Genomic DNA, 27348 nt, shown 5'->3' with positions numbered 1-27348 from the left:
TCCTTTCTGTTTTTACACCGTAAGCTCTACTCCATGGTTCAAGTAACATAAACACGCCAACGAGGCCCCGTTTCCAACACTGGCTTTCCAATGCACCATGGAGTTCCGCAGGAAGCTCCATCGTAATAAATAATCGTTTGTTTGTTTGTTTGTTTGTTTGTTTGTTTGTTTGTTTCTACCTCCCAATGGGTCTATCGCATTCGTTAGCAAAAGATCCGAAGGCTCGCCCCACGCGGTTCCTTCCAGCACCAGCAGATGGCGCTCGCCTCCGCGCATCCACAGCATCCACGGCAGGGAAAGAAAAAAAGAACCGGAAAGCTTGCCTTCGCTCATAGCGTTCGCCGCAAGCGTTTCCCGGTGAAGATTGCGGTTGCATAAGCTGAAGTTGCTGGGAGCGGCATCTGTAGCATTCGAAGCAGGGAGTGACGTAACTATACACATTTCCTTATGTAAAAGAACAATCTGCGTAGCAATAGATTTCTGTTTTGACAGTGCTATGGGAAGGCCACGTACACTGAGGACTCAAGTATAGGATAAAAGCTGTCATCCGTCGTCACACAAAAAAGTTAAGACGAGTTCAATGGGCTGCTTTCTGTGAGAGTTTATCGGCGTTTACTCCCATGACAAGGATATGGGGAGTAATGAATAGCCTATCCGGAAAGATTCGCCTGCACAGGCCATTCGTAGCACTTGCTTTAAAGCAAGGAAAAGATTTGCAAACCCTTGCAGAAGATTTTGCAGACGTATACACATCTGGCAGATCAGCAGGAGTATCGAACCCTCTGTTGTCTGAAGCATCCCATACCATGGATACGCCGTTCACCTTTCGTGAGTTGGATTTGGCGCTTAGCAAACTAAGAAGACGCTGTGCTGTGGGACCCGATTCGATCAGCAATCAGATGCTGAGAAATGTGCCATATGAACGAAAACGAGCAGTTCTGGACATATTTAATCACGTCTGGAGCACCGGAGAGATCCTAGAAGCGTGGAAGACAGCATGGGTGGTGCCAGTGCTCAAGTCGGGAAAGGATCCTGCAAACCTCACCTCATACCGGCCAGTATCGCTAACATCATGCGCATCAAAGTTGATGGAAAGACTAATATGTACGAGGTTAACATGGTATCTCGAGCAAGGAAATAGACTGCCATCATGTATGACCGGATTTCGTCCACGGTTGAATGCCCAGGACAGTGTCTTGGATCTACTAAGTCATATCGAGCACCATCGCGTAGACGGCCTTTCCACACTCGCTATCTTTATGGACGTTGCCAAGGCATATGACTGTGTGCTTCATACAGGCATCAACAACGGACTCCGAGCCATGGGCGGCTCGGGAAATGCTCTTCGATTCGTCCATGAATTTCTCAGTGATCGATGTGTCCAAGTTAAGCTCGGAAGTCTAATGAGTGACAAGCGACGAATTTCCCTCGGCGTCCCACAAGGAAGTGTCCTATCCCCCTTGCTTTCTAACGTTGCCATGGCCAGCCTTCCAGATGCCGTGAAAGTATGTCGGACGGCAGTTAAAATGTCCATCTACGCAGATGACATCTGCATTTGGATCTCGAGGTACCAACACAAACGTTTGGCCCGAATAGCCCAAACCGCAATCTCCACTATCGATCGCCACTTATCGACGCTTGGCCTATCTTTATCAACAGAAACATCGGCCTTCATGCTTTTCCCGGGAGTGAGGCGCAAGTCAGCACGTCTGACGCTGAATATCAGAGGGCATTCAATTCTTCGTGCAACTCATGTTCAATTCCTGGGCGTCACCATCGACAACAAGCTACTATGGCGTGGTGCGGTCGAAAGTGTTGTGGCTGCATCAGTGCAAAGAATCAACGCACTTCGTCGATTGGCAGGTATACGTTGGGGAAACAATCCTGTATCCATGCTTAAACTGAACGCTGCACTGATAACAAGCCGCATTCTCTATCAGCTCCCTCTGATATCACCGTCATCGAGTCAATTCGAGCGCTTGGAGGCAGTGCACAGAAAGGGACTTCGCTTGGCGATGGGAGTTCCAACGGCGGTTTCAAACAAGAAAGTCCCTAATGAGGCAGAGTCTCTTCCACTCCGCCTCTTGGCATCTCAGGCCTTGCTGACGCAGCTATTAAGGTTGGGCGAGTCACGCGCAGGCACGGCGCTTCTCCGGCGGCTAAGAGCAAGAACTCGCTCACATTTCCATGCGGCACTGAACATCTTCCGATTTTTAGGATTGGAATGGCCTAAACGAAGTCGCCTTGACCCGCCATGGTCTTTGCCGGACGTCACCTGCAGCCTCAATGTACCCCACCTACCGACGAAACCTACCATTTCAACTGCCGAAGTCAAGTTCTTAGTGTTGGACCACTTGCGTACTGTGTTTCAAAGCCATCTACAAGTGTACACAGACGGTTCCGTGTGCGCACAAACAGATAGCTGTGCAGCGGCATTCTGCATACCATCCCTTGACGTGTCATGGTTTCGCCGACTGGATCGCGTAGTTCTACAACAGTAGAAAGCGCCGCAATCACCGCGGCTTTGCGGAAACTACGGGCCTTTTCTGCACGAGATGTCGTGGTGCTGACGGATTCCAAGTCAGCATTACAGAGATTACATCGGGGCCTACCTCTAGAGAAAATTACAAGGCAGTCTCTGGCACTGATCGACGACCTAACGAGCAAGGGATTTAACATAAGGTTTCAGTGGATTCCATCACACGTAGGAATTGATGGAAACGAGGAAGCTGACGCCCTTGCACGCCTAGCGCTGACATGTGTCCCAAAAGTGAAAGCTCCAAAAGCTTTTCGAAACCCTAAGGGTGCAATCCGCCTTCACTTTAGAGAGATGTACAAGAATCCACACGAATCCTGTGTGACTCATGGATTTACACGCGAACAAGCGACGCTTTTATACCGCATCAGGACCGACTCCGCGTACACCCCAGCTTGGTTATTCAAGACTGGGCTTCGCGCTTCCCCACTCTGTGTTTTCTGTGGTGACATTGGGGACATCGAACATTTCATTTGGCTATGCCCGCAGTTTGACACAGAAAGAAAAGCGATGGTCGACAACTTACAAAAAAGCGGCCTCACGCACAGGACCTTTGAAGACGTTGTTTTCCCCGGAGGACCCGCGGCATTCAGGAAGAGAACGCAACGACTGCTGATAGCCCTCCTGCGCGACACGGGGCTCATCGACACCTGGTGACACACCGCTGATCTCAACTCGAAGGAGGATCAGGCGGAACAATTGCCGGCTATGTATGCCAGGCTAACCCCGCCTGCTTCAACATCACCACCAACACCACCACCACCAAGTATAGCAGCGTGCATACGAGGCACGGGGAAAGGGTAGTTAAGTGCATTTTTCTTGTAACTGATCCACTCTCTGTAGGTGCACGAAGTAGCGGCGAAAGCGAAGTCTCAGGCCGTTGAAAGGTCTTAGGCTAATAATAAGGTAAAGTGCCTGTGAATGTTGTCTTGTCAATAATTTCAAGCTACGTTGAAATGGGTAATCGTTCTATTTATCAGGAGCTTCACTGTCCAACCACATTCACAACCTGGATGGGAGACTTCCTTTTTTTTGCCGTTCTCGCAACTTTATAAAGTAGATGCAACAGCCAATTCGAAATCGACATTATCCACTCCCTGAACGCGTGTACTTCCGACAGTCGCACTAAAGTGCTTCTTATGCTAATGGAACTGTAGGTGTGCCTTTGCACGCAGGAAATGTTTCATTCAGCAAAAGCCACATTTTGTGAGGAATCCTATCACTAGACTCATGACTCAATTTATAGCCTTGTTATAGCATGTGAATATATATCTGCCTGATACACTACGGAGAACATTCATGCCACTAGCGCAATTTACTGACAAGAAGCTGCCATAAACCTCACTGATGGAATCACGATGAGTGATGGCACGTGCCATGTCCCGTGATAGTTTGCATGGCATCTGACGGGGCTGTACAAACAAAGGTTCAATTCAAAAATTGCGTGTCTTGTGGCAAATGAATGCGGCATCTCCAGAACGAAATCCGGACGCTTTACCCCTTAGGCACCGGACGCGTGCACGCTAGCCTTGTGTCAGCACCAAGTAGCACTTTCGAACTCGTTAAATTGACAGTAGAAGTGAAACTTACCCACTGTACTTCGCGTGTCCCATGTCCCAAAGCAGGAAGTTGCTTATAAAACAGAGGGCATGCGCTTTTCCCCAATCCTTTTCTAACGACAACTAGCACATTGACACGCTATGGGACAGTGTACCGCCTTCAGGATCACCCCAGGTTTTATATGAACAGGCTGTAACGTGTCTTCGCCGGACTAAAACAAGTATGTCGTCGTGTCACTGCCGTCACATTCATCTTGGTTCTGACGTTTACCGCACGCCCGTGTCACACACGCGCCATTTCTCACCCATACAAAGATTTTTGTCTATGTCTTAACATTTCACCGAAATACAAACAATGCAGGATAGCGAGCTACCTGCTGACTGCTTTGCATAACAAGGATTCGCACATTGCACGAGATCGCCGACTCCTTTGGCTATGCTGTTGGGCTGCTAAGCACGAGGTCGCGGGATTGAATCCCAGCCACGGGCGGCATTTCGATGGGAGATAAATGCGAAAACACCCGTGTACTTACATTTAGGTGAACGTTAAAGAACCTCAGGGGGTCCAAATTTCCGGATTTCTCCTCTACGGCGTGCCTCATAATCAGATCGTGGTTTTGGCACGTGAAACCCCATAATCTCCACAACTCCTTACAAGGCAGCGTTGTGAGACGCCTGGTAGCTGCCAAGCTTATCTCTAGGCTGTGCAGTCGAAGTTACCTTGCGTACTGCGTCACGTAAATATGTCACCCACGTGTATGTTTAAAACACCGTTCAAGAAGGGACAGCGCGACGCTAAACCTTGCTATGAGTACACCTAGCTGGACGAGTTGGTTTAATACTACGATGATGTAAATGATCTTAAAAGACGTGGCAAATAGGTATAGACGAGACACACATAGCGCAATGTGTGTCCTGTCTTGTCTTTACCTATTGTCCACGTATTTTAAGCGCATTTACATAATCGCCTTGCTATCTATTCCAATGATTCGTCCTTCATGCGAACTGCCCTATTTTCTTTTAAGTACATAAGTACAAAGACAACCAGACAGCGGGGCCTAGGATAAAGATGCTGCTCTTGTTCTTTTGCATCATGCTTGCATTTGAAAGAAAACGAGGGGACTCAAACAAAGTATTTTAAAACCACTGTTTGCGTTACAGCAAACTGAAACAGCATGGTTTAGCGCCTGTAGAGAGGTAGCGAAGCAAAGTTTAAAAAAACTGGTTTACTGCAGTTTGGCACCCTCACTTAAACGGTGAAAACAGAATATCACTTCCGTTCTGCCCACACTTTAGTCAAGTAACATAAACCATCGTAAGGAGCTTGTTCGTGCCGCCCATATGTATATAATAATTTTGAAGCATGCCATTCGTGTCCTTTGCACGAGACCTAATTACGCCGTGTATCTCCAGAAGGAGAAGTCTGGCGCCGCCCTTCCTGACTCACTGATGAGGTCGGCTCTTCGTAGCAGCCCACATATCCCGATGAATGCTGAGACTGTTGGCCACCAGGCTTATTTGCATACCGGCCCATGCGTATATCTGCGCCATCGTGCAGTAAGAAAGCCCACCATTTTCTACTGAACAAACGTAGCAGCGCGGATCCACGCGTTGGAAGTATCATTACGATAAAATCAAGCGCTGGTCCGTAGCAAACCGCACCAATGTTTTGCACGCGCACACACTGTTAAAGCCGGTGTAGCAGCACGTGCGAATCGCCCCATTCGCCGAGCGTACTTCACGGGTCCGTCCAATAGGTCCTGCTCGCAAAGGTCACAGCTGGCAAATACTGTCATTGTGGAACAAGTGTTACCGTTGGCGGTACGCAAACAAGAGTCTGTTGCTTCTCATCGACAAAGCGTCCTTCAGAGGCGTAACAGACACCTCGCTTAATCACACTGAATAGAAGAACGTAGAAGAAAGGCGACATCAAGCTTCGTTGAATGTACACAACATCGTGTTTGCCAGCTTGCGTCTTTGTTTTCAGTCTTCAACAAATATAGATAATATAGATCGGAGGCAGAATTCCGCAAGCTTTTCGATCATAAGGGCTGTTTGCCATTGGCCCGCTGCCTTTGTTAACATGTCCGGCATCCTGATTGGCTGACATCTGTTCTTATGAGCAGTTCTACCTTAGGCCATTTGTGTGTGAGTATGTGCGTGCGTGCGTGTGTGTGTGTGTGCGTGCGTGTGTGTGTGTGTGTGTGTGCGTGTGTGTGTGTGTGTGTATGTATGTGTGTTTTAAAGACCATATATTCACAGTTGTATTACATATTAATTGACCATCTCACAAGTGGCTAATACCTGCTATTACGAACAGGTCAATAAATATCAATAAATAGGTCAATAAATAAGGCAGTAAATTGTTGTTTTTTTTCTGAACACGAGCTCTGACTACCAGCTTTAGCTGGGTACGGTATGTGCTGGCAAAGACGTGGCTGCATAAATTAAAAGCAGACCAATGCTGTAATAAACGTACTTCGGCGACTCGCTGGCACAGCGTGTGTGTGTGTGGCGGGGTGGATCTGTCTCTTAACTATTACAAGTTCATAACGCACTCATAAAATAAAAAATTGCTTATTTGGCACCCATTCTCCATGGTTTAACGCAAACTTCTGAGGAACGTCTTCAACGTTTACTGGCAAGGGGACTGCGAGTGTGTCTTGGGGTTCCGCAGGCTACCTCGAGTTTTCTAGTAATTGCTGAAGCTCGTCACCCACCATTTCCAGTCATACGAACGGTTGAAACACGCCGACGTACTTATCGCATCTTAACCCAACACGAGAAGCATTCATTAAACCTCGCGCTTAGCGGACGAAACAAAAGCAAACTTCATTATGTTCTTCAAGAACATAAACCATTATTACCAAGATTTGAATTATGCAAAATGGATGTTAGTTACCCTCCTTAGATGTTAACAAGTCCTAAAATAGAATTATGGGTAGACGGGATTACATCTAAGAGAGATATGTTTATGGTAGCCGCACAGCAACTGGCACTCTTCCAAATTTACTCATAGTACATCCACGTGTATATACATGGTTCCTGTCATAAAACTTCCGACTTCCGCATTCGTCATTCCACATTTGGCGCTAGAGCAAACATTTATTGTCCCCAGAGACATCTTCCACCATGGCACAACTCTTTGCAATCCTGTGTGCTTCAGTTTTCATAAAATCAGAAAAGAATTCGCAAAAAATTTGTCATTTTTAGCGATTTTCAACTCGCTCTCACATATTACAAAGCAAAAAGAGAAAATTTTGAACACTTTGCTATTGTATTAGATGCTCAAAGAACATACAAAAGCAAGCGCAATGAATCACGTAGTTACATTTCAGTGGATACACGGGCTCTGCAATATTCCTGGTAAAACTGCAGCAGACGCGGCTGCGAATCGAGCGCACAATAACGCAGAGACAATCACTCTTCTCATTTTGCCTAGTGAAGTCCGTCTGCTTCACTCCACGTGAGTATGCACTACATCAAATAATGCAGCACAATGACAAGAATTATGCTATCTGCCGCAGGCGAATTTTTGAAAAATTTCCTAATTCTTAAACATGGTCATCCTGCGGACCCTACAGTAAACTCGAGTCTGTCCACAATCTCACGGTAATGTTCATTTACGCCGACTACTCATTTGTCGTGCGTGTTACCAAAAAAAGCATGTTGAGATTCTCTTGCTTGATATGCGTCGTGAAATTACTTCACCTTGCATAAGTTCTACCATTCTACAGTCGAATATTCCACCATCAAGGGCCCGGCGCTTGTCATCACATATCAACCAAATAGCAGTCTACCGCCTTGTGAACGTATAGTCAGCGTGAAAAGCTTACGGACCAAGGAATCGGACAAAACATTGACATTTCCGCTTCCTAAAGGCGCGCAGCGGTGTATTCGAATTTTCAGCATGTGCTGGTTTGGAATAAATAGCCGTTTTACATAGCTTTACTGGCTGTGAGCCTACCTGTGTTTAAATTAAATCTATTCGAAGAACCTCGGCCACGCTAACTTTTGATGGAAGCTATGTCATTGAACACTTGTACTTTTCTTTATATTCAATTTATTTAAGGAGAGGTTATATACTTGTACTTTCTTATATTCAAATTATTTAAGGAGAGGTTGGTGCATATGTGTGGCGCCGGCTACTCCTCTTAGGCATTTTTGCATACATATATATATATTTTTTTTAATGAATGATCCTCCACCCAGCGCCACGCAGCACCTCATTCTGGCTAACTTACAGGACAGTCATCGTAGACATGATGTAGGAAGTATAAAAACTTGACTCTCACATAATTATTATTAGACCAACTGAAATATAATAAATATGTAAACACAAAATAACAGTGAAATTGCCTGTGACATTTTATCTAAATATCAGAACTACTTCGAAACTTTTCCTTCTCGCTTGGTGTATTTCCCTAACCTTTCTGGGAAATTGAAATGCCAATGTTCACGGGCAAAATAGCAATGTCCTGGGGCACTATGTCAGAAGTGGGAATGTGTAGTTCATAGTGAATTCCAAATGCAAATTAGGACTGACCGACAAACTTTGCGCTGGGGCACTCCGCTACGGCGGAGGGCAACAGAATTAAATGTGCGATTGAAAGACAGGCGCTCCGCCAGAGCAACTGGCAGGGAGCGCTAGTGCACATACGCTTCCGAAAGCGCGCAGCATTCCTCGCGTTTTTTGTTTTTTTTTAAGCGAAGCTTTCTTTGCCTCTTCCTTCGACTTCCCCACTGCTGCTGCTGCTGTGGGCTGCTGTCGCGTACACTGCGTCGGGGAGTGGTTCAAAGCGTGTATATAGATGACAGCGCGAGTAAGAGGGAAAAGGCGACGGGAGAAACTCGTTTTCACCCCACCACGGATGGATGGTTGGATAAATGGATGTTATGAGCGTCGCTTTTGGAACGGGGCGGTGAGTTGCGCGACCACGTCGAATGTGCACAGTGCCCTCTGGAGTTCCCTGGCCGTCGCCACATAGGCGCTTGACAGCTGTAGTTATCCGTGACTTCCCTCGGAAGCATTGCAGAAACTGCAGTGCTTCCCTTTCTACTAACGTGCGAGGCCAGAGGGGACGCAGATAGAACTGTAGAGAGGAGGAGGAGAAGGAGAGGAGGCAGTCCCAATATAAGAGACGGGTAGGTGACGTGAGAAGGCAAGGAAACCCCACTACTATACGACAGCGGTTGCGGGGAAACAGGATAAGCTTAAGTACAAGACACGGTACAGTACGTTGCTGCTATTTCTGAAAAATAAAACATGCAAATATGTCAAGTGGACAAACTACGCAGGGCGCGCAGAAGCAGTGCCGCATTAATTAAAGCGTACCGCAGGGTCCAGGCGGCACTACAGAAGCGGTCGTACATCAAATCAACACTTCTAACACCCGCCGCGTTAGCTTTGCGTCTATGGCATTTCTAGGGGCCGTGGATTTGAACCCTAGCGCGGCAGCCACATTTCGGCGGAGGCGAAATAGAAAACGCAAGTGTACTTAGGTTTCGAGACACGTTAAAGAACATCATGGTGTCAAAATTAATCCGGAGTCCGCCACTATATACGGCGTGCCTCATAATCCGATTGTGGTTTTGGCACTTACAGCCTCATAATCCAAGTTTAATACTTCTGCCACGATGCGATGTGCCATGTAAGGAAATGACAACGCCGTACCCTCTCAGAAGTCATAAAATATCGCGCACAACAACGCCTCAAGCAAACACCTCTCCCTGTGTCTTCTGTGTACTACGCTGACAAACAGCAGTGCTGCGCGCAGGGTAACGTTTAACGTCAACTCGCCCCTCTCGTTTTAGCCTGAACTTTGATTAAGCTTTAGCCGTCAACGTCACCGCTAATTATCGTCAATCAAAGCATCCAACACGGACAGCTTCGCTTACATCGATTCCCACAGCGCGCGGGATACGCATAATTTTTGTTTTTCGTTTTCGGCCTTTTCGGCTTGAAGTCGTGCGCACGCTGTGTTTTGAAGTTTCCTGTTTCTTTGTAGCCTCCTGCGCTCTAATGGAAGTCACACCGCATGTAAGTCTGCTTCTCTTGTCCGCCGTCATCTTGCGTCGGGCACATCGGAGACGCAGCGAAGCCCGCGATCAGTTCAGTGGCAACACATCGAGACAGCCGGAAGTGCCTTCGGAACTGCATTTCAACAACAACAGTCAATCTGCTAAAATGCGAACTTCCGAAATGGTGCCGTTGTTACCTCTTCATCCGAGTGCTGGCGAACGACGTCGTCGACAAAGCGCCCAATTTTCGGTCTGTTTTGGCCGGCGGCCGAAACGTGATTCTGGGCTCGAACACGCGCGTACACATCGCACTGCGTGCTCCGTCCGCCTCAACGGCAGCAGAAAGTCTAGCCATACCTACTTAAACCTCTTCAGTACGTCTCACAGCACCGTTTTCCACGTAGAAGACTCCACGCCACACTAAACAGACCTCGCGAGCGCGGAAACAAACAACCAAAACCAGCGCCTAATATACCGGACGGATCGCTCGCCCAAGCCAGCATGCCGACTGCCCATAGATGGCGCCACTGCCAATAAAAAAAAAAAGAGTTTAGTAAACCAACTGACGCTTTCCCGCTGAGGCCCCGCGTGTGGAAAAATTATGCGAGGACCAGGCCCCGTACACTCTCAAGTTCAACTAATGGCCACAGAGGGCGAAAAAATCGACCGCGCGCCGCTGCTAACAAAGCCGACCTAGTAGCATCACCTCGGGATTCGTTCGTTAGTTCCAACATTTCCCGGTAGAGGCGTCGTAATAAGCGCAATTTTATCTTACAAACTTTCTCTTACAATTACCGAAGCATTTTCTTTTACATAAAAACAGGGCAAAATTATCATTGCTAATTAGATATTGTACTCTTTGTTAGTAAGTTTATTGTTTCTTCGCCATTATGAACGCAAATAGCGTTCAGCATCATCGATCTTTCACGTGACCTCTGGCCTGGATTTAAAATTTTTACCGGTATTTCCGAGTGCACGGCGGCACGGATTCATTCGTTCGTACACTCAAGACTGGTTGCTTCTTTGTTTCTAAAACTAGTTTCTTGCGCTTCTATGTAACTTGGGGTGAAGTTACGTGTTTGCAAGCGGACATGTAAGCCCGGCAGTTGGGTTTCGGTCGTGAGCCATTCGGAACAGGTCTGCATCGAAACGGGAGCTGGATTTTGCTGCGGCTGACAACGGCAATAACGGTGAGTCGTTTAACACTGCTGCTTCAATCGTTATATAATATCTGTCTCATTACCTTCCAGGCGGGCACAAGTTAACGAACTAGATCCTGCATTACATATGGGCAGTGAGGATCTCAGTTGCTGTTTCCTAAATAAACCTTTACTTGCGAGGCTGTCGTTTGGTTTACACACACAACCAGGAAAGAAAGAGCGATATCGGAACGCGCGTCTCATTTTTCATGTTATTGTAGCCGTGGTTGTAGGTGACTGAGTAGCCTTATCAATATACAGATTAAACATTTTTTCGAGTCGGCCGGCAACGTCTTTCGTCCACAAAACCGAATAATCCTTTGGTAAAATGAAGTGAAAGTACAGAATTTAATGTATTAAACAGTTGCAAGCATGATACCCATATTTCGTACTTGTTGGTTCCAAATGTTCTTGCTGTTCAGATTGGTTTACCGTAGGGCATTTATTTTTGCAGTAGTGAAGCGGTGCATCACGTTCGTGGAGAAAAATAATGCATCAGTTCTAATAGCTTCATGACTTTCATGCATTTGCTTGAGTAACTAGCAGTGTGATCACTTCTAGAGCATAAATGAACCCACAAATGTTCTCATTTGTGATCTTAATAGTACTTGCGCTGTTGACATGCATTTTAGTTAGGCAGACATCAATTTTATGGGCAATAGCAATATTTAACATGCTGCTTAAGCACCCTAGAATAGACAGTGTACATTTGCATGTGTTCCGTAGTCGCAAATCATTACAACATATATGTCACACCTTTTTGCATTTCATATTGCAAAACTTTGCTTTTTCAATTTCTGATTCAGTCAAAATTTCTGTTCCAGACATGCAGTAATGAGGACGGCACCAGTATAAAGCAACACACTCCACGCACTAAACAGGAGCTGCTGCCTGCTACGACAAGGTCATTGTGTGCACATTGGCTACTACTACAAGGTAAACAACATATGGTTCAGAAATAAATATGTTTGATCTATGCTGTATTGGCTTGCCGTTTGCAGCAGATATGAATGTTTGTTCATATATATGGTTCAGTATAATTGGTTCGAACATATAAAACCCACATAAATTTGGCTAATCTGTGCTATATCTCACGTGTCACCGTTTTGCCCCAACAGAGTCTATGCCAAGCACATCTTGGTCATCACAGGAGCTCCTATCTGCACCAACAGGAAGGGGCTGGAGCCGAATTTGCAAGGCTTTTACACCAAGAACAAAGAAGCATATGCACAAGAATATGGATGAGATATCAAGTCTGCAAAGGACTGTGTTAAGACTGCAAAGAGCTTCAGCCACCATTCCACCAGCACGGACATTTGGCTGAGTCATCCAAGTAACTCAAAAAGGACTTTCTAGAAATTCTTCGTCTTCAGATGCACCTGCAACATCTGACCAAGCACGGACGACGCTGGCCAAAAGATTGAGTTTCATCAGTTCGTCCTTAATCAGCTTCCAAGCCATGTTAATTCCGTTTGTGCGAAGTGTAATTTTTCTTCTATAAATGCAAGCTTTCTCATTGCCCATTTTTGTTAGAGGTTATTCATCCTCATCCAAATATAAAGGTCAACCTTTATATTTGGATATTTCGCTGATACTTAATACCAGTCACTGTCTAGCAGCCTAACATATCTGTAGCAGTATCTTCTAGTGTATGTTGTCATGCGCAATTACTCTCCTGAAATAGCTGATGCAGCATCGGCATGCGTCTTGCATTAACCTATGCACATGTGCTATGCACCATTTTACTTTTCTTGGTGTTTTTAGCCTTCAATGCTTGCAGAGCAGAGTGGCTTCTCTCTTGAATGCAAGCTTTCTCATTTTCCATATTCCTAGTCTCGTTGATGATTGCTCCTCTTCCTTGATAGCCTGGGTCTTTGTGCAAGCTACAGTGAAGTGATTGATTGCAGAATCTGGTTTTGCTGCCACACTTGGTTGTGGTAACTGTGTTACAGATGTGGGGGCCTGGTCAGTTGCATTGGTAAGCAGTCCCTCGAGGTAAGCATTTGCTCCTGCAGTCCGCAAAGTGACATAGACTCCCAGTATACACACACCATAACTGGTGCGCCCCGTTCGTTCTGGCCTGCTGCAGCCATGGGCAAATTGTGCTTGTGGCCTACCTCGGCCATGATTTGCTCAAAACGGAGACCAGCATATGTGCTTACATGGTTCGAAGTGTATGAAGTTGATAGCCGTATGGGTGGAAAGGCCCGCAAGAATGGCTGCCGAAGGTGATGCCCACAAAAGCGACTTGTCCACATTGCGACAAAGTGGGACACAAAGTGTGAGCCACACATAGCGGCCCCCGAAAGAAAATAAATGTGCAGGTTGGAAAGGAGTTAACGCTAAAATGCCGGGTAGTCCATGTCGCTGTGTTGGTTGCGGCAGCAGATGCCTGCGTCACCTGATTGCTTCGCAATGGAAGTTGCTCATCTTCAACGGCAACTGTTGGTTCAAACAGGTGCAAGGCTCTGTCCAATCTGTTTGTACCGCAGGTTGTCGCTCGTTACCAGACCACCACATGTGACAAAGGCAAGCATTATGCCTGTAAGATGGTTCGTAGCCAATGTATAATGTATTGTCAACCTCAAGCGGTGACTGATTGCCGTTTAATTTTGCTGTTATGTCACTTGGTTACGGTCGCAGTTTTATGTTTTTCGAATATTGCTGCCTGGTCGGTTGCACTGGGAAGCAGCCTCTCGAAGTAAGAATTTGATCCTGCAGTCTGCACAGCGACATAGACTCCCAATTTACGCACACCGTGATTCGTGCTCCCCGTTCACCCTTTCCTGCTGCAGCCATGGGCAAATTGTGCCTCTGGCCTTTCTCGGCCGCGATTAGGCATGAACGGAGACCAGCATAAGTGCTTACATGGTCGGACGTGTATGAGGTTGGGTGGAAAGGCCCGCAAAAGTGGCCGATGAAGGTGATGCCCACGAAAGCGACTTGTCCATATTGAGACAATGTGGGACACCAAGTGTGAGCCACACATTAGCGGCCTCCAAAAGAAAAGAAACATGCAGGCTGGAAAGGAGTCAATGCTAAAATGATGGGTAGTCCATGTCGCTGTGTAGGCTGCGGCAGCAGATGCCTGCGTCACCCGACTGCTTTGCACTGCAAGTTGCTCATCTTTAACAGCGACTGTCGCCGCAAACAGGTGGGACACTCTGTCCAATCTGTTTCTGCTGCTGGTTGTTGCTCGTTAGTAGACCACCACGTGCGACGAAGTCGGGCACTACGCCTGTAGGTAGGCAGCTCAATGTACCCTAAGAGACCCGTGTATGTGAATGCTCACTGTTGCCATATGGTTCGTCGCCAATGTATGATGTATTGTCTGAACCTCATGCGGTGACTGATTGCTGTTTAATTTTGCTGTTATGTCACTTGATTATGGTCGCAGTGTTATATTTTTCGAATATTGCGGCCTGATCGGTTGAACTGGGAAGCAGCCTCTCGAAGTAAGAATTTGATCCTGCAGTCTGCACAGTGACATAGACTCCCAATTTACGCACACCGTGATTCGTGCTCCCCGTTCACCCTTTCCTGCTGCAGCCATGGGCAAATTGTGCCTCTGGCCTTTCTCGGCCGCGATTAGGCATGAACGGAGACCAGCATAAGTGCTTACATGGTCGGACCTGTATGAAGTTGGGTGGAAAGGCCCGCAAAAGTGGCTGATGAAGGTGATGCCCACGAAAGCGACTTGTCCATATTGAGACAATGGGGGACACCAAGTGTGAGCCACACATTAGCGGCCTCCAAAAGAAAGAAACATGCAGGCTGGAAAGGTGTCAATGCTAAAATGATGGGTAGTCCATGTCACTGTGTAGGCTGCGGCAGCAGATGCCTGCGTCACCCGACTGCTTTGCACTGCAAATTGCTCATCTTTAACAGCGACTGTCGCCGCAAACAGGTGGGACACTCTGTCCAATCTGTTTCTGCTGCTGGTTGTTGCTCGTTAGTAGACCACCACGTGCGACGAAGTCGGGCACTACGCCTGTAGGTAGGCAGCTCAATGTACCCTAAGAGACCCGTGTATGTGAATGCTCACTGTTGCCATATGGTTCGTCGCCAATGTATGATGTATTGTCTGAACCTCATGCGGTGACTGATTGCTGTTTAATTTTGCTGTTATGTCACTTGATTATGGTCGCAGTGTTATATTTTTCGAATATTGCGGCCTGATCGGTTGAACTGGGAAGCAGCCTCTCGAAGTAAGAATTTGATCCTGCAGTCTGCACAGTGACATAGACTCCCAATTTACGCACACCGTGATTCGTGCTCCCCGTTCACCCTTTCCTGCTGCAGCCATGGGCAAATTGTGCCTCTGGCCTTTCTCGGCCGCGATTAGGCATGAACGGAGACCAGCATACGTGCTTACATAGTCCGATGCGTATGAAGTTGATAGCTACATGGGTGGAAAGGCCCGCAAAAGTAGCTGATGGAGGCGATGCCCACGAAAGCGACTTGTCCATAGCGAGACAATGTGAGACACCAAGTGTGAGCCACACATTAGCGGCCCCCGAAAGAAAAGAAACGTGCAGGTTGGAAAGGAGTGAACGGCTAAAATCTGGGGTAGCCCATGTCGCTGTGTAGGCTGCGGCAGCAGATGCCTGCGTCTCCCGATTGCTTCGCAATGCAATTTGGGCATTTTTAACGGCGACTGTCGCTGCAAATAAGTGGCACACTCTGTCCAATATGTTTCCGCTGCTGGTTCTTGCTCGTTAACCTGACCACCACGTGCGACGACGACGGTGAGCCGTTTACGAGCTCGCGTCAATGATTCCAGCGTATCTCGACATGCAAATTTTATTTCTGCTATTGCACGAGGATGTACACTGCTTGTCTTCTGCCAATAAAGTCGCGCGTTCTGTTCACTCACTTGTGGCTTGTTTGTATGGGCGTCAGTAGAGGCTCTTGGCAATTAGAACGCACCAGCTAAGCGGCAGCGAAGGCATTGAGGCATGCCGCATAGCCTGCAGGGCAAGCACGGCACGTACCAGCGTACGCGACCGGCAAAAAACGGCCATATTGAATTTTGCGCTAAAAAAAAAAGTTTGCACTTCCGCTTCCGGATTGAGCAACGTCATCTGGCGTCCCCGAAAGTTAGTTCCATGCGCTGCCGCTGCTTATTTTCGAACCACTGCCAAAGGTACAGTTTCCCTTCTCTAAAGTTGTTCTTTATTCTATGCGAGGACGCTGCGAGAAAACTAGAATGGGGAGGAGACGCACTTCGCGGCATATTCAACATAATTTAGCTGCGGGCGCTCATACCGATTGCGCACGTACGCTCTTATAATGGTGCTTTATTTCAACTGCAAATTTATATTGACACCTTTTCGTTACGTATACATATCCGAGGCATGAAGTGTGCGGTACGCTCACCTTGCTCAACGACACTCAATGAACAATGCATCGGCACGATGTAATGCTTTGCCACTAAAGTCATCCGAGAAGACACCTCACATCCAAACGTATACCCCTGCGACAATAAAAATTTAATATGCTACCGTCGCAACAAAATAGCAACAAACTCACTTTGGACACGGCTTCTTCGCCTTGCCGGCCACGCATTCTGTCGATTGCGTTGCCAGCTCGGCTAGGGACGAACGGAGCTAACAACTTTCTTCTCCGTAGTACCTAGGCGAAGAGAAATCTCAAGGACCGAAAGTCCCCACATTTCTCTCGCGCGACCATTGCTCCTCGCGCATGCGCTGAAAGAACGGAGAAATCAAATTATGATGCGCTCCTGCTAGAACACTACTCACAACGTCGGCGTATCGGAAGACGCACCGCCATGGCTACAGACAACGCGGCGACGTCGGCGACCAAAAGCAGCGGCAGCGTTTGGAAGCTCCAAGTGGTGCATTTCAAACCAGGTGAGGCGGCTAGCATATATTACCTTGATGTTCTAGTGAGCGTCCATAGACATGCTTCAGTTTCACGGCTCCCTATGCGAGCGCACTTGCCGATGTGGCCGCGGAAGCTGTCACTGGAACTATCGACGCTGCAGTCGCGCCTTTCGTCACTCCATGTAGCACGTCGCTACGCCGAGGCATCCTAGCTGCGAAACGTCGTTTGTACCAACTGGCCTGTACCGCTTACCCGTCGGTAAATGTAGTTTAGACTCGCACTCTGAGGTTTGTGACAAACCTGCCGCGCTGAAGTAACGGGGACTTTACTGTGTCGGTGCATCTGTGTTAATGTGTCTTGCAGTCGCGTTTAGGCTGTTTCACATGCTGCGGCTGGAACGACGAAAATCGGTGCAGTCGCACGAGTCGCAATGCGATTTTCCGAAGGCTCATTTCACATCATTGCGATTTCAACAATGTGACTGGTGCGACGCTCAGGGTTGCTTACTGCCAGGTGTTGTGGCACGCGCTGCATAATTATTTTATTGTGAGGAATAAAACGTTTACATTATAATAATATTGACGTTTCTTGATTAGAAGCAAATAATACGCACGTTTACTAATTTAAAAACGTTAGCTAAGATTTGTCTTGGAGTGCGCGACGGCCGTTTCTTTAGTTCAGTGCGACATGGCGCACGTAAACAGCTGTTCGCAAGTGGTTCAACGCTGTGTGTTGTCTCATCTGCCTTGTATGACCGTTTCGTTCTGCCTGTGCTACAACAATCTACAAGATGATCTATCGACAAGTTCATATAGCTACTCTCACCGAATATGCATGTATTCGGAATTCGGCTGCCACGTGTTGTGTCAGCTCAAGAAGATCCTCGCGCTGCCCGTGCTCGGCGTCAGCTTCTGGAGAAATGATGCCTGTATATTGCCCGTGATTGCGCATATGTGGTGCCTGATCCTAGCCGTATTCTTACGCCAAACGCAACATTAAGCACCAAACCGAAAGCCCCCGTGTGCCCCTGAACGATGCCTCAAATGTTCTCTGTGATTACTGGACGTAAAATGGAAATTGTGTTGTGAAATTCAACCTTAGCGCTAGCCTGGTTCGTCCATCGCCGTGCTTGCGCTGCGAATATATATATATGGGAGCCCTCTCTAAATAATTCTAGATGCTCAAAAGCCGACGCATCAAATGTTTCGAGCAGTTACCGTCACTTTTGTGGAAACCTGTACGTTGTAACATGGCATTCTAAAAGACACGCTTCTCGTCCACTTTGTTGTCCTGTCTCGCGCTCGTAGTATACTCGGAACTTCTAACAAAAAGACCATATCAATGCGCTCTATTCATAATGCAGGATCGTAGGCCCACGGCAGGCGCACTTGCCTTAGAATTTTTCAGCTTTCTGCTCACCCTCGCACACCGCTCACGGTTAGCCTGTTTTGTGGAAATAAATATTATTGTTATATTAATAATGTTATTAAATATTATAGTTTCTTCACTGTAATTTATAGCAATCATCCAGATTTCTTAAGCTAGTCATGCATTCAGATCAGCATTGTTACGACATGCTTATGGGAGTCATTTCAAACTAGATTGCTTTGCCAGAGAAAGTACAAATGCAAGTCTGAATGTTTATTCGAATTTGGTATTCCTAAACAGATTATATTGGCAGAATTTTATGCCTGCTTGCATTATCTGCAATTCAATGTTCAGAGCTGGAAAAACTGATTCCTTTTCTTGCTGACGAAAGGCTGCTTCAATGTCGATAGCAAGCTGTAATTATTCATTTAGAAAGTGTTCAGTAATGACTGTATCTCTAAGCTTATCAATGGTTTTTTTTCCACGAACACAATTAAGTTTTCTTTCTCCCTCTCATTGACAGCCATGGAATGAAACTGTTCACTTTCGTAAGTATCAGGATGCAAACATTCTGGAGTTTGTCCTGAGCATTTGTCTGCTTCCTGTAGTGTGCATGTTTGTATCAAGTTCTGGTGTTGCAATCGCAGTGATCTACGCATATTGTTATATTGCAACAAATAAATTTATTTAACTTTGTTTTCATATCTACAATGTGGCCATGCAATAACGACCACATAATTAAGCAAAAAAAGTGCAGATTCAGTGTACAGTCGTGGACAGAATAAGATGGACCACGGGATCTCCGAAAACGTTCAATTCCCGAGCAGCCTGTAGCAGTAACCAGTAAAACTGCCCACGACAACGTTGTTAGCATATTCTAGCCGAGGTCCAAAATGCAAATACCAGATTGTGTTGTGAGGTTGCGGAGATATTCAGCTTTTTCTTAGATTTCATGGTCTGTAATATTCTGTCCGCGACTGTACGTGCTGGAATCTATGTGAAGTTTTTGTCAAGTGGTAAATTAAATGCTGTTAAAGTAACTGCGATATATACAATTTGTCTCATTTTCAACAATCCAACATATCATGTTTTGCAAGGTTTGCTTATGCACCGCATAGGTCACAACCTTAATGTCATGTAATCGTTATGCATTACACTGTTCACAAACTATACCGAAACGCAAACGGCAGTTAATGTAGATGCACGCTGCGAAACATCAACACAGTGACGTTTGTTGAGCAAGGAATGGTGCGAGGTGTATGCAGACGAATGAATGACGTGCTTATGTACTTATTTATTTAGATACCTCGCAGCCTGCAAGGTTGGAGTATTATGCGAGGGGGAATAAAAAAGTTGTTACAAAAGGAAGAAGGGGACAACATTAAGAAGAAAGACAGCAAAAAAAGCAGTACCAGTATATTCCACCAACTAGCCCAACATGTTTTACTGGCACAACATTATACAATACTTAACAAACAATAACAGAAAACATTACTGCCCATGCACCCTGTACAGATGGTAAACCAGCGAAGCTGAAATGTGCGGCCCGGTATTTATGACTGGGTTAATTCCAATAGTTTATTCAAGTGTTTCTATATTATTGGTTATGTTTGTGTTTTTTAATGAGGTTAGGTTACGTTTGGCTTGGGTTTATCACATTGTTTATTTGGAATGCCACACATCGCGCTTTGCAAGATCACCATCCTGGAAAGTGCAATGAGTGGTTCATTGTGTTAATCCAGTGGGTCCATCAAAGTCTTTCTGAATTATGTTGCGTATTTGTGTTTTGTAATGCATTAATCATAATATTTATGACTCGGTTATGCGCTGTAGTTACCAAGTGACACACCGGGGCTGCACATTTCATTTAATTAAATACAGGGACACATTTTTGAACCTATCGGGAAGTCGGAGAGAGACTGCTGCACGCGCGCTCTGCTGTTAGAGAGAAACGACGTCACTATCGGTCTAGCCAATGGCCCACCACACCTTTGCTGCGAGATAATAATGACTTCATGATCTTGTCTTAACCCCGTTCGCCTCTGTGTCCCTTCCCTGCAATAATACGTAGATAAATGTGCGCTTGAAATGCATAAGCATTTCTATGTCTACACAACAAGAAATTTGTCCGTCCATCATGCAAGACGAATGCAATGGCTCACACCCCCCTAAACAATGGCTCCTACCCCTACACTAGGGTTTTTGGGATCGGACCCTGAGTGTTTTGCCTAGGCATATGCAGCTTCACTGTAAAAAGAATGAACACCTTTCTGCTAGAGACTGAGGCGTACTAACAAATGAAAGTTTATTGAACATGCAGAGTAAATGCTGGTTGACAGGAAATAAATCGAAGTTACGCAAAAAGCAGAAGCAAAAACTGATGTGTGTCCATCAGATAGAACAGTACCTCTCAAAATGCGGTCTCCAGTGCGCCCCCGAAAAATCAGAGCTACTTATACCCAAGGCAAGGACCCGGGCAAGACCACCAGCCTACTTCGCTCCAGATCCCAACGTCAGACTCAATGGAATCGATATCCCTCAAGTTGGCTCCCTCCGCGTCCTTGGCCTCAAAATACATAAAGACGGTTCTGGGGCAGCTACACTTCCGAAGCTTCAAAAGACCCTAACACAAGTAACCCATCTCATTCGGCGGATAACCACCCAAAGAAGAGGACTTAAAGAGCAAGAAACCGCCCAATTAATCCAAGCACTCCTTATAAGCCGGATCACATATGGCACCCCGTGTCTACTCCTCAAGAAAGCTGAAATTGAAAAACTCAACATCATCATCAGAAATGCAATCAAGAGCGCACTAGGACTCCCCAGTACGACCTTAACCACGACACTCCTCAAACTTGGCCTCCATAACACCTGGGAAGAAATGAGCGAAGCGCACAGAGCCAGCCAGCCGGAACGCCTTAAACTGACTCAAACAGGCAGAGCCGTACTTCGCAAGCTCGCATACAGCGAAAACTTCATAGCAGACTCAGACGCGAAAGCCCGATTGCCGCCACTTCTTCGTGACTCTATCTCAGTGGCTCCAATACCTCGCAACATGCATGCAACATACCACAAAGACAGAAGACAAGCAAGAGTTAGAGCACTGAGCAAGAAATACTCAAAGAACCCCCACACGAGATATACAGATGCGGCAAAATGCCCAGGTAGAAGAGCATACGCAATTACCGTGACCAACAACCAAGGGAAGAAGCTAATCGCTGCCACCATACCGGCCAGAAATCCAGAAACGGCGGAGGAAGTGGCCATCGTCCTTGGCACCGCCACGTGCAAAGACCCAGCCATCAACTTGAGCGACTCGCAAACGGCATGTAGAAACCTACGAAAAGGCCGAATTTCTGCCGCAGCAGTGAAGATTCTAAAAGAAATAACAAGACGCCAAGAACTACCCGACACCTATGTCGCATGGACCCCAGGCCACGAACACCTGGCAGGAAACGAAGCAGCACATGCTATTGCCCGAGAGCATACCAGCCGGGATTTCCTGCCGCACGGTCTCCGGAAAGCGACGAGGGTGGAGGACATTCCCTTCAACTACGCCGTAATATTGGAACATTACCGACTGGAAAGAAGACAATATCCTCCACCTTATCCAACATTAGGCAAGGAAGAAGCCACCGCCCTCCGCAGACTACAAACAAATACGTATGTACATGGAATTATCATGCACTGAATGCACCCCACCAAATTCTCATACCTATGCCGGTATTGTGACGTACCAGACACGCTACCACACATGGTGTTGGTGTGCCCGCACCGCGAGAAAAACAGTGAAGATGATGCCTCAGAACCGCTACAAGCGATCGAAGAAACGTGGGAGACTATGTTCAAGGCACAGAGCCTGGAAGATCAGCGAAGTCTGGTGGACCGGGCTCGGGCTGCAGCATTAGCCAACGGCTTTCTGGACTAAGAGAGCCGCCCACCTAGGGCGAAGAAAGGACACTTTCTCGCTGTTTCTTACAATAAACGTTCATTCCTCTTCCTGGCAGCTACTCTACTGAACCGGAAACAATATGCACTTGGTTTTCTTCGAGTAATGCAATTGCTCTTTTTTTTTATTAAGTACATAATGGTTAGCTGGGACACACTATATATATATATATATATATGTATATATATATATATATATATATATATATATATATATATATATATATATATATATATATATATATATATATAACCTCTGCATGCAAGTGACGATTTTTCCATTCCTAATGAATATTGTAACTTATGAGATAAGGTTTTTTTTTTGTGAGTCGTTAGCATGTATTATGGAAAGAGAAGCGATACTGAGACACATATCATTCACGTGCATTTCAAACGCCATTGATAAAAGACTCTGGCGAAGAGGTCACTGAGGTCTGCAGGTTTTTTTCAGGGTCAAAAAAGCACGCAAAGTAATTTGAAGCGAGGTGAACATATAGCAACATATTCGTTCTCTAAGCATTGGCTATCCATACCTTTAGAAACCATTTTTAATTGGCCACCTCCGTACTCTTTCAAAAAATATAATAAATTTTGTCCTGTGTGCATATTATGTACTGTGTACGTGTATGCTGTTTACAGTGGAAATTTAAAACAATATATGTTGAAGTGACAAAATACGGATGAGGAAGCCGCTGTGAGCGCTTCTAATGCCCGTGTCCCCCTATGGCAGGATTTGCAGAAGTAAATCAGAACTAATAATTAAAGGCTGTGCGTGTTCGAGCCAACAATGATGCAACAATAATCACCGACAATAAAACTTGAAGTGAAAAGATCGAGGTTAGTGAAAAGAAACTTCAAATGCTGTGGGTAACAAAACTCTGGTAATGACATTTTAGATGTTTTGGGGGAGTGAGGAGGAGCGTGCTTCGTCATTGCCGGGGGTAGGGGAGGGGGGGCAGGATCTACTCTCTCCAAAAAACTCTGAAGGGGCTCGGGGACCGGAGCCTCCCCTAGTCAGTGCCTATGGGACACCCTGTATATATTTATGACCTGTGCATGCAGGTGACGATGTTTCCTTCCCTGATAAATGTGGTAAATTATTAGAAGTGTTTTTGTCGATGAGTCGTTAGCTTTGCTTACTGGAAAGAGAAGCGATGCTGAGGCACGTATAATTCACGTGCATTTCACACATCATCATCATCAGCCTGGTTCCGCCCACTGCAGGGCAAAGGTCTCTTCCATACTTCTCCAACTACCCCGGTCGTGTACTAATTGTGGCCATGTTGTCCTTGCAAACTTCTTAATCTCATCCGCCCACCTGACTTTCTGCCGCCCCCTGGTACGCTTCCTTTCCCTTGGAATCCAGTCCGTAATCCTTAAAGACCATCGGTTATCTTCCCTCCTCATTACATGTCCTGCCCATGCCCATTTCTTTTTCTTGATTTCAACTAAGATGTCATTAACTCGCGTTTGTTCCCTCACCCAATCTACTCTTTTCTTATATCTTAACGTTACACCTATCATTCTTCTTTCCATAGCTCGTTGCGTCGTCCTCAATTTGAGTAGAACCCTTTTCGTAAGCCTCCAGGTTTCTGCCCCGTAGGTGAGTACTGGTAAGACACAGCTATTATACACTTTTCTCTTGAGGGATAATGGCAGCCTGCTGTTCATGATCTGAGAATCCCTGCCAAACGCACCCCAGCCCATTCTTATTCTTCTGATTATTTCCGTCTCATGATCCGGATCCGCCGTCACTACCTGCCCTAAGTAGATGTATTCCCTTACCACTTCCAGCGCCTCGCTACCTATTGTAAATTGCTGTTCTCTTCCGAGACTGTTAAACATTACTTTAGTTATCATTTCACACGCCGCTGATAAAAGACTATGCCGAAAGCGTCACTAAAAAGTCTACAGTTTTTTTTTTTCTCTCTTTTAGGGTCGAAAAAACGCGCAATGCGTTTTGAAGCAAGGTGAACATACAGGAACATACAAGAACATACAGGAACATACATATAGGTTATTCTCTAGGCATAAGCTATACATACCTTTAGAAATAATTGTTAATGTGCTGCCTCCTTCTCTTCAAAAAATATAATAATCTTTCTCCTGTGTATATATTTTGATATACTATGTATGTGCATGGTGTTTACAGTTGAAATTTAAAACAATGTTGATGGGCGAAACTACAGAATAGGCAGCCGCCACTGGTACTTCTAATGCGCTTGTTCTCATTTCTTTAAGAATTGCAGAAAGAAAGCAGTCTGAATTAAAATCCGTGCACGTCCGCGTCAACAATAATGCAGTAAGCTATTAGACACAATAAATTTTTACGTTAAAAGGTCGAGGCAAGTCGAAAGAAGCCTCAAATGATCTGGGTGACAAAACTCTGGCAATGGCACGTTAGGTGGGGGGAGGGGGGAGGGCGCTCGGGCCCCGGAGACACCCCCCCCCCCTTAATGGGTGCCTATGGCGCTAACTACGTTTTGTGGTGCTTCTCCAACATTGCAGAACAATCTAAGCAGCCAAATAGAGCAATATACCCCAGAGTGCGAAAGCTACGGGTGGTAGTATAGGACCATTTCGAAGAACAGCTGTTCTTCGCCACTGGTCTACGCGGTACTTAACCGTCTCTCGAGGCACGGTCTTCCTACAGCCAGAACGATGCCCCAATTATGTTTGCCTGAGTAGAGACTTTATACTTGTGTGGGCCCTGGGTGTCATTCATGACTTAGAGGCTGACGGATATATGTAGATTTCATTTACCGCCTGCAGCAGATACCATGTTACCACTACTCAAGTCGCATTACTCTCGAAGAGGAAGGAAATACTTTCACTACAAATCAAGCCACGCGCGGTTATGCGCAGCTGACGCAAGGCGTCACCCTTCGACACCACAGAGATATTCGACATTATACCGAGATACACGGTAGCCAGCCGGAAAGCCGCGCGCGACGTTTCTCGTGCGGAGACTCGCACGCAAACGCTTGAGATGTAACCCGCCACCATATTACAAAACCTTACACTTCAGGAGATCCTGTTATTAGCTACAAAATATCCTCGACTGCAGAACTTAGGGGATACGCACAAGTGAGCGTGAACACACTAAGGCGCCAGGTGTTTTTTGTTGTCACCGCATGCGTGCATCTGTCTCTGAGGCTGAGTGAGTGTGTGTTGCTTTATTTCTAAATTTCTTTTTTTCTAAGCTAGACGCATAATTATAAATCTCTTACGAATCAGCGATATAAATACAGGGAGATATCGGACGATAAAGTGGTCCTGACCACTGACAATAATCGGTGCTTCCACTGACGCCACGGTCTCTTTCTTTTTCTTCAATTTATTCATTCATCGCTTGCAGCAACGGCACTGGCACGAACTCCACCGGTAATAGCACAAAAAGGCTCCGAAATTTATTTGACAATTACATAACCAATTACGCGGACGTTTCGGTGCACTATGTTGCATGCCTTCAGCATTTGGTATCGTATTTCACGAAACTTCCACCGCCCCGATAGCGAGAAATGAACTATTTTTACACGCCGGCTGAAAAACAATCACCGCCGCAGTTCACGCACCTGCGTACCAGGTTTTTAAAACCATCTGTAAGCGTCCGCCTAAGCAACGCTTCTGCCTCACTTCGTAATGCAATTTTGCGGCGCCTACACTACATTTGCATGTGCTGCCTCCAGGTAGTGGTACTGGCCCTGTTGCTGCAATCGGCATTCGCTGCAAACAGGCAGGATGCGACCCGTCTCCGCCGCGCCGACGTCTATTGCACTTCCCCTCTCTCTCTCTCTCTCTCTCTCTCTCTCTCTCTCTCTCTCTCTCTCTCTCGCGGTTTCCTTAAGACGCGATCAAACGTATGCATGCCAGCAGCACTAGCTGCGCTTCCAGACACGGCCGCCACATGTTTTTCCCGCCAAAAACGCTCCTTGGCACATCGCACGCAGTGATTGGTTCTTCGTTACAGACGCGGCGCCGTGACGTCTTGCCGTTTAGTCCATACGATTGGTCCCCGCCGCACGTCTTAGTTGCGTCAGCTTCGGTGTGCCGTGTGCAGCAGGTGCGGGCCCGGTGCGCGGCATTCAGCCAGCAGCCCAGTTGTGCGCGCGTTCGTCATGTCGCAAGTGGAGCCCGTGAACGTGAAGCCAAGTGGATCTCCTCGTGCCGACAGCGAATGGGGTATGTGAGGTTGTGCAAGTCGAAGTTTTATAACGATACTGTGCCGCACTGCCACGTGAATTTTTCGCTCGCCCTTAGAGCTTGTTTTTTTTTCGAGGGGTTGTAGAAACATGTGAAGTTACCTGCCCTGAGAAATAACTTCAAATGTGAGGTTAAAAATTCTAGAATTATTTACGCCACGTGTGCGAAAATTTATTGAATTTAATTGCACTTGAAGATATTTGTTATAAAAAGTTAGAACATGCGTAATTGTTTCCACATCGTTTGCCATACCTGTAGGTTAAGTTTGTCGGCTCTTTACAAAAACTGATGTGGGCGCCCGGCACAAGAGGAATGCCTCTGTATCAGCAGATTTTCGCACTGTGCAAGATCAGGCTAACTTCACATGTTGTCGCAGCCATTAAAACAGCCAGTGTTCGAGGTGACTGAAATTTTCATGCATAAAATGAATGTGCACATGGGATATGTTTCTTAGAGTGCGCAACCTCATCCAAAGCTCCTCGTGCAGACTGCTGCTTTGTGACTCGGAGATTGCCATGAATGAACGTGGTTGTGACGTCATGTCGGGTCGTCCGACATGACGTCAAGGTATGGGCTGTGATGTAGTATAGTGGCGAAATCCCGTCATGAGGCTACAGGGTGTCAAAGGCGTATTATGATTTGTAGCAAAAAATAACACATAATTTGC

At 46.4% G+C, this 27348-nt stretch overlaps 2 protein-coding genes across 3 annotated transcripts in view; one reads left to right on the top strand and one right to left on the bottom strand.

Moving 5' to 3' along the window:
• LOC135918622 (glutamate receptor ionotropic, kainate 5-like) overlaps positions 1-17143 on the bottom strand; it is a 57042-nt gene extending 39899 nt beyond the window's left edge. For both annotated transcript variants that reach the window (XM_070538620.1, XM_070538621.1), the window contains exon 1: positions 16848-17143. In XM_070538620.1, coding sequence (XP_070394721.1) covers positions 16848-16883 — 36 coding nt within the window. In that variant the 5' untranslated portion in view covers positions 16884-17143. The remainder of the gene's footprint in view (positions 1-16847) is intronic.
• Positions 1-27348, top strand: part of LOC135918614 (uncharacterized) — an 87030-nt gene that overhangs the window by 43728 nt on the left and 15954 nt on the right. The window contains exon 2 of the mRNA XM_065452229.2: positions 26449-26660. Coding sequence (XP_065308301.1) covers positions 26597-26660 — 64 coding nt within the window. The 5' untranslated portion in view covers positions 26449-26596. The remainder of the gene's footprint in view (positions 1-26448; positions 26661-27348) is intronic.

This window comes from Dermacentor albipictus, chromosome 5 (assembly GCF_038994185.2).
Source record: "Dermacentor albipictus isolate Rhodes 1998 colony chromosome 5, USDA_Dalb.pri_finalv2, whole genome shotgun sequence".
Lineage (NCBI taxonomy): Eukaryota > Metazoa > Arthropoda > Arachnida > Ixodida > Ixodidae > Dermacentor > Dermacentor albipictus.
The sequence above is the reverse complement of the archived record's forward strand: the minus strand, read 5'-3'. Positions and strand labels throughout refer to the sequence as shown.